The 15,645-nt window shown below is 56.4% G+C and overlaps 1 protein-coding gene across 2 annotated transcripts in view; it reads left to right on the forward strand.

Moving 5' to 3' along the window:
• NDST1 (N-deacetylase and N-sulfotransferase 1) overlaps nt 1–15,645 on the forward strand; it is a 78,655-nt gene that overhangs the window by 52,825 nt on the left and 10,185 nt on the right. For both annotated transcript variants that reach the window (XM_065556025.1, XM_042850960.2), the window contains exons 2-11: nt 2,144–2,988; nt 6,109–6,591; nt 7,016–7,103; nt 8,227–8,381; nt 11,089–11,274; nt 12,044–12,172; nt 12,830–13,012; nt 13,676–13,772; nt 14,188–14,311; nt 15,088–15,262. In XM_065556025.1, the coding sequence (XP_065412097.1) occupies nt 2,479–2,988; nt 6,109–6,591; nt 7,016–7,103; nt 8,227–8,381; nt 11,089–11,274; nt 12,044–12,172; nt 12,830–13,012; nt 13,676–13,772; nt 14,188–14,311; nt 15,088–15,262 (2,130 nt within the window). In that variant the 5' untranslated portion in view covers nt 2,144–2,478. The remainder of the gene's footprint in view (nt 1–2,143; nt 2,989–6,108; nt 6,592–7,015; nt 7,104–8,226; nt 8,382–11,088; nt 11,275–12,043; nt 12,173–12,829; nt 13,013–13,675; nt 13,773–14,187; nt 14,312–15,087; nt 15,263–15,645) is intronic.

Here is a 15,645-nt window from a genome sequence, read left to right on the forward strand (position 1 = left end):
TTAGTGCAATACACTTGTTAAAGGGGCAGGATGTCGACTCCCCTCTGAATTTGGCCCAGCGGCTGTGGCAGTAGCGGGCCTGTGATCGCCTGGCTCCAGGCAAAGGCAGGAATGACAGGATTACCAGGCAAAATCGCAACGTATAATCCATGTTACTTTTCAGCCAACAAAAACTTAATCCCATTATTTCTCTGGATTATATTTTTCAAGTAACCATTCGCTCGCTCAGCGCGGAGTCCTCCATGCTGGAGCCCAGGCTCTTCCTGGAGGTCTCTGCCCCTCCGGTCCCTGCAGGGGTGGGGGCCCGCGGCATCTGTCTGTGTGCTGCAGACGTCGGTTGTGTTTGCGAGCGCTGGGGGGGATGGGGCGGAGAGCTGGAGGCAGGCAGCCTCCGAGTGATTTACATGGAAGATGGGGTTGTTCAGCCTTTGGAAAAGCCTTCCCTGTAATGCTGGTGACTCATCAGAGTCTATTAATAGCCCGATCCACCTGCTAAGGTGTGAAACCCGAGGAGAGCCCCTGACCTAGTTCTCTGTCCTCTCCGGCTGTCTCTGGGCAGGTTTGATCCATACAGAGCAGGGCTGGGGGGCGCCCCGGGGAGTGAGAGACGAGTGCAGTCCGCTGCACGCCGCAGCTAAGCCAGTGCAGAAGCCGCTTGGCTCTGTAGATCTCTGCCAGATCCTGTGTGATGCTGCGGTCTCGCGAGAGAGACAGGCTGAGACCCTGGTTCTGCAAGGCCCTCCAGCGTGTGCCTGGCTTGAAGCACGTGAGCAGGCTGACTCGAGGCCTAGGACAGTAAGCAGGAGCACTGGTTGAGTGGATCGGTCAATACGTACACGTGCCCCTTGAGCGGACGTCTGGGAAGCACAGTTTTCCCGTCCCCGTGGGGTTGATGCTTCCTCCCTCTGAGGTGCAGAGTTCCCTGCAGGTGTCTTTCAAAAATAGATCTTTAAACGCTGAGGCCCTTTCTGCTGCCTGGACATGAACGATCCTGCCGGCCTCTCCATCAGGGGACGCACTCCCACCCTTCCCAAGCCTGTGTTCTAGTTCTCAAATAAACCGGGGGGGGGGGGCAGATGCGGAGGTTTGGTGTAAATTCAGAATAACTCTCTTGGTTTCAGTAGTAGATTTGCCCCAGTGTCAATGAGATTGGAGCTGGGCCCAGAGTATTGGAAAAGCATTTCTCTGCACTGCGCTTTTTTTTCCTGCATTTTCAGTCATTTATGATTCTTTAAAAATAGCTGAACTTTGGGGATCTATCCGTATCCACGGTGTCAGCCCCTTCATGTGACTTCTCACCGCTCCCCAGTGGAGGCAGGGGGTGGCTGGGGCTGGCACCGAACAGGTGCTCGAACGCTTCGTGGACATGCTTTGTCTTCCCAGCATCTCAGTGTATTGCTGACCTCAGGCTGCTTGAGGCAATTTTTGTAGGTTACCCGAAATCCTGAAAGACCCAGGCCTGGGCTGAGGGCCACTGCAAGGATTAGACCCCACTTAGCCCGTCCGTGGCAGTGAAGCACTGCAGCTCTGCAGACAGAGGCTTTGGAAGTGGCACGCAGAGCTGAGAAAATGGGGCCAGACTGGTTTTTAAATGGGGCTACGTGTGTACATTTAAATTGCATTTGACTCTGAACAGATTAAACTGGGAGGAGATTCCCACGCTCTTCTCTTACTGTCTCCCTGCAGCTGGTTGGTAGGTAGCTAGTATTATCCCCATTTCACAGATGGTGAAACAGAGGGACAGTGCAATCGTGACCTGCCCAAAGCCAGACAGTGAACCAGCAGCAGAACCGGGATTAGACCCCAGGAATTCCTCATTCACCACCGTTTGCTCAAACCACAAGACTGTGCTGCCTCTCAGATACACGCACAGACTCCCTGCTCTGTTCCCACAGCTGATGCACCAGCATGTTGGGAGCTTGAAAAGCATTCTGGGTACTGGCATGCAAATGAGCACACGGAGGGATCCATTAAATGGGATCCACTGTGGCATAAATAGAGGGTTCGGAGCAATGCAGCCTCCGTGTTTGTTGCACAAGGATCAGAGTGACGCCCCCGCAGCACCTACTTTTTAGGCAGCCCCCTCTGCGCGTTCTTTCCAGGATTGCTTGCTTATGCCCCTGTCTCCCCCCTCTCTCTCCAGAGCGCCCGGAGCTGCAGGAGAACTGGGCCACCATGAACGGACCCGGGGAGCCGACGTGCCCTTGCGCCCCTTGAGAGAAACGCCCGACTCCGAAGAGGCAGCGAGGTCGATGCCGGGACGCTGCTGGTGTTTCTGCTCTGCCAGGGGACTCTGAATGGATTTGCCATGGTGACATGAAAAAGCCAGGGGGGATACCCGACTGCCGGCTGGGAGATCCTACACACGCACACGCAGCCTGCTAGTATTTTAATTTATTACTGTGCTTTCCTGTGAAGGGGGTTGGGGGCGGGGGTGGGGGGTGGGGAGGAACCTGCAGTGGCTTCTTGGAAGCAAGGATGACCGTGCTGGGGAGGCTCCGGAGGGGTTTCCGACAGGTGTCTCCTCAGGTGGTGCTGCTCCTGCTCTTTGCCTTCTGCCTGCTCAGTGTTTTCATCTCGGCCTATTATTTATATGGGTGGAAGAGGGGCCTGGAACCCTCCGGGGAGGTCCCGGGCCCAGACTGCGACGAACCCAAGATTGCCCCTTCCCGCCTGCTCCCCTTGAAGCCCCTCAAGGTGGCCGATTCATCCCGCACGGACCCCTTGGTGCTGGTGTTCGTGGAAAGCCTGTACTCTCAGCTGGGCCAGGAGATCATTGCCATCTTGGAATCCAGCCGCTTCAAATACCGGACAGAGATTGCCCCCGGGAAGGGGGACATGCCCACCCTGACCGACAAGGATCGGGGACGCTTCGCGCTCATCATTTACGAGAACATCCTCAAGTATGTGAACTTGGACGCCTGGAACCGGGAGCTCTTGGATAAGTACTGCGTGGAGTACGGCGTGGGGGTTGTTGGCTTCTTCAAGGTACATGGGGACGCAGCTCGGGGATGGAACGGGCCATCCGGGGAGACAAAAGGCCAACCAGGCTCTCCGTGCAGGGCAAGGTGGCCAGAGACAAGCTCTTTGGGAGGTATCCAGGGTCTGTTTCTGTGCTGGGTCCCCTGCCTCGCGTAACTGGGAATCTTGGCTGGGGTCCCGTCACATTGCTCTCCAGAGATGAGTCACCGAGGCGTAGTCAGTTGATTGGCCATGGGAGGAGTTAGGTCCAGCCCTGCTAAGCTAGGCAGCTGATGGCAGAGCTCGGAGGGAGAGTGCCTTGCTAAAGGGGTGGGTTAAATAGGTGGAGAAGTAGATGGAGACCTTCTGCGTGACCTGGGATTGACCCATCAAACTGTTCCACTAGCAGAAGTTCTCCCCAGGCCTTACTGGGCCCTGTGCATTTGTTGTGTGACTAACAGACTCCCAGCTGACCGGAGATCATTGTGGTTTGCTCACAGGAAGGATCACACGAGCAGCAGGCCCCTCCAGCGTGCGCTCCGGGCATGCTCCATGAGGACTGCTGCTTTGTTTTAGGTGTCGCCCCGAGGGGCCTAATAAACCCAGGGCTGTGCTTTCAACTGGTGCCAAGTGTGGATTTACAGACCCACCCGTGTCAGGGTGAGGGTACGCTGCTGCCATCTTCTCTAGCTCCGCTGGTGACAGCACAGGGAGATGGGATGGTCCCTGGGAGCTGTCTGCCCGTTTTCTGATCAGAGAGCTGGGAGAGGCGTCTCCTTTTGGTCTGCAAGGGGGTCATGTATCAAGGACAAAGTTAGCTGGGTCTGTCCTGTGATCCTTTGAGTATTGCTCTTGCTTTCTGTCTCTTGGATTTCAGTCAGCTTGGCGAGCTCACGGGCAGGAGCGGGGGACTTGGCCTTCCCAGTAGAAGCGATGTGCTGTTTCCTTCTGTTCCGGATGTTTGGGAAGCACAGCTGGGTTCTCTGGGGACAAAGTGGCACTGGGAACCCTTTTCTGTTCACTCCAAGCTCCGGTTCTGGGATGCCTCTGATTTCGTGTTCTTCTGTGTGTAACTAGGGTTTCCCAGCTTCAGGCAGTGAGGGGAGCTGGAGCAAACTGGGCAGAGTCCAGCCGCTTGGACTGAATTTCAGGACATAATAAATCCCTGTGAGCAGACAGAGAACCCAGCCCTCTGCTGCTGGGAACAAGAGGCGCCTCACTGAAGCTAATGCAGATACACCTAGGGTGACCAGATAGTAATTGTGAAAAATGGGGATGGGGGTGGGGGGAATAGGCGCCTATATAAGACAAAGCCCCGAATATCGGGACTGTCCCTGTAACATCGGGACATCGGGTCACTCTGGATTCACCTGTTTACACCAGAGAGAATTTGGTCCAGCATTGACTCCCCCCCAGAAGGTCCTAAATAAGTAGCTGATGAGCCACGTTTTAAGCAGTGACCCCTGAGATGTAGAGACCCTTCACCCGGGAGTGCTGTAAAGCCCCCAGGCCCTTTGGCCGAGCTGTTGCTGGCCAGAGGAGAGGAATGGGAGCAGGCGCTAGACGGTGTATTCAACCTCAGGGCCAGCGGTAGAGGAAACCCCTTGCTGCCTATGAAACCAATAGGCTAAATATAAAATATCAGCCCCGGGGGCTGCTGGCCTGCGTCCACCGGCGCAGCTGTTTTGGGAAGACTCTGCGGGGCCGGGAGTGCAGGCAGGATGCGGGCGGGCTGGGCCCACCCGTGGAGCGAGGCCGTCAGCATTCCAGATGTGCTCCCAGCCCGCGGAGGGGACTCTCCGCTCCCCTCACACGCCCAGTGGCCTCCTGTCGACCCCACCGCCCCTTCGATCGAGGAGCCTTCCCCTGCTGAGCAGCGAGGGCCGTGGTTGAGTGGGATGATTGGCGCCCCTGCACCCTAGCAGCAAGGCATGCCCCTTCGTAGCACTCCCAGCCTCTGCTGTCCAAGGACGCCAGGGCTGGGGGACAAACCAGGCCCGCCCGCCCAGCTGGGCAGAGACGCCTCTGGAGCAGCCCTTCAGGCGCGCAGCTCTTGGTTTCAGTTAGCAGCTCGTGTGCAGATGGACGGGCTCCAGACCCCATGTGGGTGTGAATGGTGTGGAACAGGCAGCCCAGCTGCAGGGCTGAGCTGTCCCCAGCGTTCGCATTCCCCAGATCGGACTGTCCAGGAACTCGGCGAGCTGCGCGCTGGAAAACTCCCCCCGCCGAGATCCCGGCGTGGGAGCGGCTGCTGAATCTGTGGGGTTTATCAAACGCCTTGTCCCGCAGTTCTGCTACCTGCTTTCTAATGGTCTGCTGCTCAGTTTGTCTGACGAGCCAATGGGATCCTATTTGGGATCCTCCATCCACATAGAGAGCGCTAAAACCTGGCAAGGGAGAGAAGCTTAAATGTCGGGGCAATGTGTCTGTACAACAGCCCTCCCCTTGGAAATCTTCTCTCTGCTCAGAACAGGGGGTTGTGCAGGGGTCAGAGTCCAGCAGGCCTGGGAGGTGCAGGGCACAGCAGGAAGGGGGGCTCTCAGTTTTAGGGGTAGGCTCAACACTCTAGGTTTGGTGCCCCAGCTGCGTGACAGGCCATGTCGGCCGTGGTGCCTTGCTGCAGGAGCGCACCGGGGAATGCAGACGGCAGAATTCACATGTGGCTGGTGGGGGACAGGCCAGCTCCCTCTTTTGCAGAAGAGGAGATGGCACTTGCCGTGTAGCGTGTGGCTGCTATTGTGCTCAGAGCCTGAGTGTGTGAATCCAGGGGGTTCCCCAAGTGCTGCTTCTAAGGGGGTTGCTGGGAAGCAGCTTGTGATGTGCTGCCTTTCCTGCTTCCCCAGCTCGTGTTCCTTCAGCTTGTCCTGCCCGCCCCCCTCTGGATCTGACCAAACCGTCCCCCCACCCTCCCGTCGGCCCTGCATTGCTGCCTCTACCTGTCCAGGTGATGCAGTCTGGGTACGACTTGCTTCTGAGCACAGCAGTGGCCTGGATCAGCCAAAGGGGAGCGTGGGGCCGCGGCACGCAGGGTGCTGCAAGGGAGGCATGGGAATGTGAGTTGCACACTTTAAAATGCCATGGTGCAGCCTGCCCCTCTCCTCTCCCTCTGAGGCCTTTCTCATTCAGTCCGCGGCTCTCCCCTGGCAGGCCAACGAGAACAGTTTGCTGAGTGCTCAGCTGAAGGGCTTCCCACTCTTTCTCCACTCCAACCTCGGGCTGAAGGACTGCAGCATCAACCCCAAATCCCCGCTCCTGTACATCACGCGCCCCAGCGAGGTGGAGAAGGGCCTGCTTCCAGGAGAGGACTGGACCGTCTTCCAGTCCAACCATTCCACCTACGAGCCGGTACTCCTGGCCAAGACCAAGTCAGCAGAGTCCATCCCGCACATGAGCGTCGATGCTGCGCTGCACACCACCGTGGTGCAGGACCTGGGCCTGCACGACGGCATCCAGAGAGTCCTCTTCGGGAACAACCTCAACTTCTGGCTGCACAAGCTGGTCTTCGTGGATGCCGTCTCCTTCCTGACCGGCAAGAGGCTCTCCCTTCCCCTCGACCGCTACCTCCTGGTGGACATCGATGACATCTTCGTGGGCAAGGAGGGCACTCGCATGAAGGTCGAAGACGTAAAGGTACCACTGTCCCAGCTCAGCCAGCCAGTGCTCTCGGGGCGGGATTCTGATGTGACTAGGGATCCCTGGCCTTAGTGCACTTGGGTACAGATCCCATTGTGCTCGGAGCAAGGGCTGGGGGTGTGTCTGGGGCGCTGGTGCACAGAGCAAGGGCTGGGGGTGTGTCTGGGGCACTGGTGCATGGGGCAAGGGCTGGTTGTGTGTCTGGGGCACTGGTGCATGATTTGTGGCCCTAGTGAACTGACGTGTAGGCTCTAGTGCCCTCAGAGCATCAGCTGGGGGTGTGAGCCCTTCCGCGGGAGTGCTGTTGCTAGAGTACACGAAGCAGAGGTCGCACGCGTGACTCCCGACCCCAGTGTGCCAAAGGTGCGGGTTACTGCGTGATGATGTGTGTCGGGTACTAATGATGTGTCTCTCTCCACAGGCTCTGTTTGACACTCAGAATGAACTGCGCACCCACATCCCCAACTTCACCTTCAACCTGGGCTACTCAGGGAAATTCTTCCACACAGGTGAGGCAGGGCAGCTTTGCCTCCATAGGCCCGCACTGGCCCTCTCCATTTCGGAGCTTGCTGAGCTGCGGTATCTATCCTGCGCAGCTTAAAAACCCCTCCGTCCCCGGTCGTCGGGGACGACGGAGATGGCAGCTGTAGAACGCCCCTTCCCAGAGCGCGCTCTGTCCCAGAGACGCAGGCCTCTGCAGTGTTGTATCATGGGAGGAGCTTGAGAGAAGGGGGCTCTGCCCCTTTAGTCTCTCCTCTGGAAAACCAAACGAACAGAACTCGAGGCATTAGCTGGCAAAGGCGTTTGCTGGGTTAGGCCAATAAGAATCCCTAGGGCTGCTCTGGTGTTGTCGAGCAGCGGATGGCAGAGTACTTCCCACCATTAGCCCCGTTTTACAGCCCGAGAGAGAGCAAGTACCTTGGCCAGTGGCAGGGTGAGAAGCCAGGCCCGTCCCGCTGGGCTCGGGCTCTCTTGCCTTCCTGGCACTTCTGGCATGTGTCTCGCTGAATTGCTGAGGTTACAGGCCGTGTGAGTACAGTCGCAGAGTCACCATGTTCAGCAGTAGCTTCCCCTGGGCAGCGGGCAATAGGCTGCGATGAACGTGAAACCTAAACAGAGGCTTCGATAGAGGCTCGAACCTGTTAACAATATCCCGTCTTCAGCAATGTAACAATATGAGGCCGGTCCATCTTGGGGGCTGGGACTCGTGCTCCGCTCTAGTGGCTTATGCCCTCGCCAGAGCCCATCTGGGATGAGCTCAGGACCTTCCGAGCCAGATTTCTCCCTGCTCTCAGAGGCAGGGCTAGCAAAGGTGGCCAAGCCCCAAACACACCTTTGGTCACTGGTAAAGATAAGGATCCACTCCAGAATGACAGCAGTGCCCCCGGGGTTCTCGCGCTGCTGCTCCTTTCCACTGGCCCTCCAGGGGTCCGAGCGGCAGCAGAGAACAGTCCTTTCTCTGAGCTTTTCGCTGCCTGTTGGATTTCAGGATGGCAGTCCGACACCCCCCCCCCCTTGCGATCCCATACCCCACCTGAGCCGGGCATTCAGGCTCTCGCGTGAGCCGGGCTTGAGTTCTTTGGCTTTAGTGCGGTAGGGCTGCTGCTGATGATGGTGGTTTGGCCCTGGCAGGCACGGACGCTGAAGACGAAGGAGACGACCTGTTGCTGTCGTACGTGAAGGAGTTCTGGTGGTTCCCACACATGTGGAGTCACATGCAGCCTCACCTCTTCCACAACCAGTCGGTGCTAGCGGAGCAAATGACCATGAACAAGAAATTCGCTGTCGTGAGTAAGATGCCAGCTGGGGGGGTATTTAGCCGTGGGGGATGCTTGCTGGGCTGGGGAGTTAAAGATGGCATCTTAAACCCTCTCCCCACCCAGTCTCGTGCCTCTCCTCCTGCGTTCTCAGACTGAGCTCTCATTCTGTGGGGAGCAGGAGGAAGAACGCTGCATAAGAGCAGCAGGAGTTTGCTTCGTCATCTCTCTCTCCTCCAGTTTTCACCCCCTGTCCTCCCCCTTCTCCTCCGTCCTGCTGTCTGTGCAGTAAAACCTCATGAGGACGCTCTCAGCACTGAATCCTCTGGCACCTCTTTAAAAGACCCCCAAGTGTCTTTGAATAAAGTTTTGTTTGACCTTTAGTTCTCCATCTCCTACCAGAAATGCAGTTTAACTGGCTCCCTAGGTAGGATGCTAAGATAGGTTTCCTCGTACTTCTCTATCTCTCTGCTCCTGCGTTGGGGGCTGAGTAGCAGCAGGAAGAGACTAAAAAGATCAGGTCAAAGATGATATGAAACGTGAGTGGCCTCAAAGAAGGCTGCCCCTGTGTTTTTTAATCCCATACCTAACTATCATGTGGCAGAGAGTTCCACAGGTGCTTACTTAAGCCAAAGGACGTGTCTGCACACAAGTTGTACTACTTTAACTATGCCAATATAGTTACACCAGTACAAACCCTGTCCCAGTGTGGATGCACTTATATTGATATAAAGGTGCCTTATACCAGTATAGCTAATTTCCAGGGAACAAGCCATACTGTCTGGGGTAAGCACTTTTATACTGGTATAACTGCATCTACAGTATGGGTTGTACAGCGCGCGCGCGCACACACACCTCTGAAATAATGATATCGATACAAAACTGTGTAGCGCCATAGTGTAGGTGCTTCCTACAGCAGTGGAAGGGGTTTTTCCTTCCCTGCAGTAAATCCACCCCCTCAAGAGGCGGTTGAGGGCAGAATTCTTCCGTTGCCCTCCCTGTGTCTACAGCGGGGGTTAGGTCGACCGAACCATGTCGCACAAGGCCAACGTTTTTCCCACCCTGAGCGAGGCAGTTAAGTGGATCTAAATGTGAAGTATAGCCCTGGCCCAGGGCTAAGGCAAAGGGTTTGTCTTCACTAGGGTTTTAACTGGAGTTAATGAACTGGAGGCAGCTACCACGTTGGCAAATGCTTCTCAGGACCCGCCCCAAATGTTTGTTCCAGACTACAAACACTGGTGCTTGATTGCCAGGAACAAATGAGTGGAATGTCCAGAGTCTCTAATCCAACGGGTTTGCTATGGCCAGTGAACAGGAAATCACGTGGGAAGTCTAGTGTAGACACAGCCACGGGCCTTGTCTTCCCTAGGTGAAAGGATACACTCTTCCTTTGAGGGCACTAACACCAGGTACAAGCCCAGTGAAGACAAGGCAGGCTGTTGTGTTCAGGTGAGTTAGTCTTTATCTTGACCTGGGAGCTGGGGGTTTATCTCGACCTGCTAATTCAGATGAAAACGACAACCTACCGGGCCTTCGCTAGGCTTTTACCTTGTGTTAGTGAACTCAACTTAGCAATCCACCTTTTTTCCATCTGCAGAGGCTGGTAGAATTAAAAAGCTGATTACTCAGGTTACGTGAATAATAAGGTTCTCCCCCCACACCCCCAAGGTGGTATGATCTGAGAAAAGCCTGTCTATACATCCTCAGGCTTGAGGGCATCAGCCACCCACTAAGGGTACATCTGCACAGCAAAAGGGTGAGCTAACTTGGGTTAAAACATCGCAACTGAGCTTTTAACTTGGGTTAGTAGCTTGACTTTGAGCCTAGAGGGGAGCCAGCAATAGCCAGGTGTACTCTGGGTATTTTATATCTTCCTCTGGAGCATCTGACATACAGGCCAGTGTCACAGACCGGATCCCGGGCTAGATGGACCATGGGTCTGATCCAGTCTGGTAGTGCCTGTGTTCTGTGTTTGGAGAGAACTTCTGCAACCTATAAAACATCGACACCCTTTTGTGTGGGTGGAGGGAGGCATGGGGTGAGAAGCGACAAATAACATGTTATGTGGGGAGTGAATACACCCCCACCCCCAAAGGGTTCTGAAGTTTCCAGTGGCCCATTGTGTTAACACGCTAGCCTTTCTGCTTCTGCCGTTCTGGATCCTAAGGCTGGTCACACTGGTTCTGATAACTAGCAAACCACCTCTCATGCCTCAGCTGAACCTGAACCTTGTGCCAAAACCCGAGGGGTTCAGCTAAGCACTGTGCTCTCCCACCCAACGGGAGTTTTGCCCGTCACTGTTCCAGCCCAGCTTGGATCATCAGTGCGATGACTTGGCAGCCCCAGCCTGGGGGATACTTGTCGCATTGCTCAGTGTGGCCCAGCTGACAGCCTTGGAGTAGCAGGGCATGACTGAGGTGCATTGGCAGGGCCGTGTACGGTCGGACTATGCAGTGCCTCCCTGCAGCGTACCTGGCTCTCGCTGGGGCTGGCTCTCCCCTTCATGGATACTCACCTCCACCGTTCTGGACACAGCAAGGAACCATGCTCCCCAGGCGCTAGAATTGGGAATTCGGCCTCTCTTTCTTGCTAAGCCAACCCTATTAAAGCAAAACCTGGTGTGATGCATCTGTCCATGGAAGAGCTCCACTGAGGCCCATTAAGTTTCCTTTGGGTCGTTTGTAGCTCACCGATTCTGTAGCTTAGCGCAGTCACCTTCCCTCTCCTCTCCCATCAGGAGCATGGCATCCCCACCGACATGGGGTACGCCGTGGCACCCCACCACTCCGGCGTGTACCCCGTCCACGTGCAGCTGTACGAAGCGTGGAAGCAGGTTTGGGCGATCAAAGTCACGAGCACGGAGGAGTATCCCCACCTGAAACCAGCCCGCTACCGCCGGGGCTTTGTCCACAATGGGATCATGGTAGGTGAAACGGGGCATCGGGGCTATTCCTTGGGCCCCTCCCTGCCCTAAACCTCCCACAATCAGCTGGGCTGCCAGCACAGCTGGCTCAGAGGATTTCCGCTAAGACATGGAACTCTACGCCACTAAGTCACTGGTTTGAACGTTGCCCAGCAGTGACTCTCGGCTGTGAGCATCTCTTTGGGCTTCATCTCAGCCCCAGCCTAATCCATCGCCACTGTCGCAAAGCACTCCCTCCATGGCTGTTTCAGCACCGAGGCCGGTGCAGGTGGATTTGGCAGGGTGGGCTAAATGCACCGGTGTGGCTCGGTCAGCAGGAGAAACGAGACCCGCCTGACTGCTGCGGACCGAGTCACCTCTGCAGTGTCCCCAGCACCCTGCTAGGCATGGCGGCTGCTGCTGCTAAGTCCCTTTGCTACAGAGCCGCCCTTTATTTCGGGAGATCATGGTCATGATTTTCCAGCATCCCTGGAAGATCGAGGGGTATCTGATCCCAAAAGACCCCCCCGGCAATAGGTGTGTGTGTGGTTCAGAGGTCAGGAGAATTTCCCCCTCCCCAAAGGGGGTTGGAGCAGCCCAGCTCCGTCCCTTCTGAGTAGAAGAATCTCGTCGGGGGGTTCCCGGGTGATGTCGAGGCCAGTACTAATACCTGGCAGGTTGACCCTGGCGGATCGCCCTTAGTTTGGCATGGTGAGGAAGGAGCACCGGAGCTGGATTTCTGGAGCAGGCTGCGCGATTCCTTCCTGCTCTGACTCCTCTCTGTCCCCAGGTACTCCCACGGCAGACCTGTGGCTTGTTCACGCACACCATCTTCTATAACGAATACCCTGGCGGCTCCAGTGAACTGGACAAGATCATCAATGGAGGGGAGCTGTTCCTGACTGTGCTACTTAACCCTGTGAGTGCTGCCCTCCGAGTACTCTGCAGGGCTTGGAACGGCCCCTTGGCGCACTCGGACTGTCCCCTCGGCTGGGGTAGATGAGTTTCCCTGTGACTCCAATGACCAGGGGCTCTCAGCCTGTGGTCGAGGCTGGGCAGGGTCTCCTCCAAGAGCCTAATATGTTGGCCCTCAAATTGGGCTGGCCACAGAGTGATGTAAAGGCGGCCTCTGCAGCACTCCCAAACACTCCTGGTCTCAAAAGTGAGAGTCAGAGACCAGACAGAGTCCAAGTCTCCTGCATGCCTTTTCCTCCCCAGATTGGGGGGCTCAGGTCCATCCATAACTGACCCTGCTCGGGCTGGCAGCAGGGTCTGACCCAGGGACATTCAGTACTAAAAGCACGAAACGCCACTTCTTGAGCTAAGGCTGGTAGCTGTGATGTGAAGCAGCCGCGAGAGGAGGACAGAGACCTTGCTCTCCTAATGGGTGTGTTACACGTCCGGGGTCCCGCAACTTTTTCATCTGCACCAGTCCCTGTTTGTTCCTCCCAGTTCAGAGCTGGGCCCAGGACTCCCCAGTGTTGAGAACCTCACCAACGTGCAAACTACAGTTGTCCTGAGATGGACTCAGAGCGCTGACTAACGCCTGTCCTGTCGTCTTGCTGTTCCATTCCAGATCAGTATCTTCATGACCCATCTGTCCAATTACGGCAACGACCGCCTGGGTTTGTACACCTTCAAACACCTGGTTCGCTTCCTCGGCTCCTGGACCAACCTGAAGCTGCAGACGCTGCCGCCCATGCAACTGGCGCAGAAATACTTCCAGATCTTCTCCGAGGAGAAGGATCCACTGTGGCAGGTACAGAGCTCCACTGCCAGGCTGTCTGGCTTGAATGGGGGACAGGAGGCCCAGGCCTGCCAGGGAATTGGGGACCGCACCAGGCGCAAACAGGGCTGGATTTGGTTCTATTGTGATTGAATTTGGCAAGGTTCTGCTCACCTACTGCCTTCCTCCTAAGTGAGAATCCATGCCAGGATGGACAAGACACTGTTCTGCTCATGACCATATCCCTGTCCCAGGGCTCACAACATGGGTGCATAAAAGGGTCTGTGATAATAACACTCGGATTCTACGTATCCATGGAGCTCAAAGCTCTTTACAAAGGAGGGTAACCCCATTTTACGGCAGGGAAATTGAGGCATAGAGCAGGGAAGTCACTCGACCAAGGTCACCCAGCAGGCCAGTGGCAGAGATGGGAGTAGAGGCCAGAACTCCTGACTCCTAGTCCAATGCCCTATCTGCTGGACAACGCTTGCCTGCTTGTTAGCTGTAGGGGTTTCAGCTCCGTGCTGACCTTCCAGCAACCTCTGGCTCTCCCTCCTCATCACAGCCTTGGCACCCATCATCCGTGAGAACAGGTAGTCTTCACTGTATTTATTAAAGGCATATGGGGCATCGAGGCCTCTCCTCCCAGACGCCCCCAGGTTGCACTTCCTCAATCCTCTTACTCCTGTGTTTCAGGATCCCTGTGAGGACAAGCGGCATAAGGACATTTGGTCCAAAGAAAAGACATGTGACCGGTTCCCAAAGCTTCTCATCATCGGACCTCAAAAAACAGGTACTCCAGTTCCCCTCCGTCGAGCTGCGCAGCACAGAACCAGTGAAAGACAACGCAGCCGATACCAGCACGCGCATCGCCGTTTCAGCTGTGCTATCGCACCAGTTGTGTCATTTCTCTTTATTCGGGGGATTGTCTGGTTCTCCACCCGGTGCCTCCCTGCATTCTGCCTACCAGGGCAGATCTGAGCTGGTATTGTTCCTCTAGCTGGGTCCTAGAACCTCCATCTCTTCCTCGGAGGTCGGCAAACCCTACCTATGCCGGGCTGGAGTGGGAACCTGAACTGGATGCCCCGAACGGCCATGCATGGGGCAGCCTGTGGCAAAGAAGGGAGGGAACGTTGTCTGGTTCGCTAAGGCGCAGGGTGGTCACTGCTGCGCCCCCAACCTCGGCTCTGCTTCCTTTCCATTTAAAGGGACGACAGCCCTCTATCTGTTCCTGGGGATGCACCCGGACCTGAGCAGCAACTACCCCAGCTCGGAGACTTTCGAGGAGATCCAGTTCTTCAACGGACACAATTATCACAAGGGCATTGACTGGTAGGCCTTCTTTCATGCTACCCCGCGCCGGGGTCCCCGGGTGTACTGGGGGTGGGGGAAGCTGCAAGCTTCGTGAAGAGCTGTGCACGGGGTTTGCCATGTGACTCCGGCGCCTGGGACCAACATGTGAGGGCAGGAGTCCAGAATTCCCCTAGCAGACTGTCCGTTGCCACTAGACACCTAGTCAGTAAGGTGACTAGATCCCTCTGCAGAGCATCTTAACAAACACGCCCAGTTATCCGCCTAGGCTGGGCCTGCTGCCGGCACGTACTCGAACCTCTGCCCCCTTCTGAATCGTGCAGTGGCCAGTGAGTGGTGGAAGAATGTGTGCCCGGTGCCAACATACCATGACAGAGGGCAGTTAAACTGCGTTTTATGGCCGGACCCCTTCCAGGGAGCCTTCGTTCCATTGTGTGAGGCTCTGAGATGCACTTGGCCGGGGGGCTGATCTACACATGTACAGTAGAGCCCTGGGTCCTGGTCACAGCACACTTGTCCCCTGAACCAGTTCCATCAGTGTTCCGATCTGTAGTGTAGACAGGATCTTCCCCACATGCTGGAGCCAGAGCCCTAGACTGCTGGTGGTCAGACATGAGGTGGCTGTTCGGGGCAGCTGCGGGAGGTGATCGGTAGCGTGTGCTGGATCCTGACTATAGAACGCTTGATATACAATAGTTGGCCTCCATTGTCTCCAGGGCAGGGGGCCAGGTGTATTTCTCTGTCGCCCTCCCCGGGTGCCCTCTCTTCCCCCGCCTCATGCAGCGACCTCCCTGCAGGTACATGGAATTCTTCCCCATCCCCTCCAACACCACCTCCGACTTCTACTTCGAGAAGAGCGCCAATTACTTTGACTCGGAAACGGCCCCCAGGCGGGCGGCCGCGCTGCTGTCCAAGGCCAAGGTCATCACCATCCTCATCAACCCTGCAGACCGGGCCTACTCCTGGTACCAGGTGAGCTGCTCGGCTGTCGCCGCTTCTCCCAAGGCGGCTCCTTATGCTCTGGGGTGTGGCACTCTGCGCTGAGCGAACGGAGAATCTGCTGTCCCGTGCTGGGTCAGGCACGCTCTGCACTGTCCTGCGGGATGGCCGCGGGTTGGCAGCCATGGCAGGGGTCCTGGCCTGCACCGGAGGAGATTGGCGTCCTCAGGCCAATGCCCGAGGAAGAGGTGATCCAATGCTGTGTTGAGTTAGGTGTGGGATGGCGTAAGCTGTGGGTGTATCCCACCGTTTGGTGCAAAGCAGCAAGCTAGACACTGGTAGCCCAGTGACTGCACTGGCGCTCAGAAACCTCCCAGGAGCTCACACGCAGGCTTGGACTCAGATCCCGGTAATGC

Source organism: Chrysemys picta, chromosome 8 (genome assembly GCF_011386835.1).
Source record: "Chrysemys picta bellii isolate R12L10 chromosome 8, ASM1138683v2, whole genome shotgun sequence".
In the NCBI taxonomy this organism is placed as follows: Eukaryota; Metazoa; Chordata; order Testudines; family Emydidae; genus Chrysemys; species Chrysemys picta.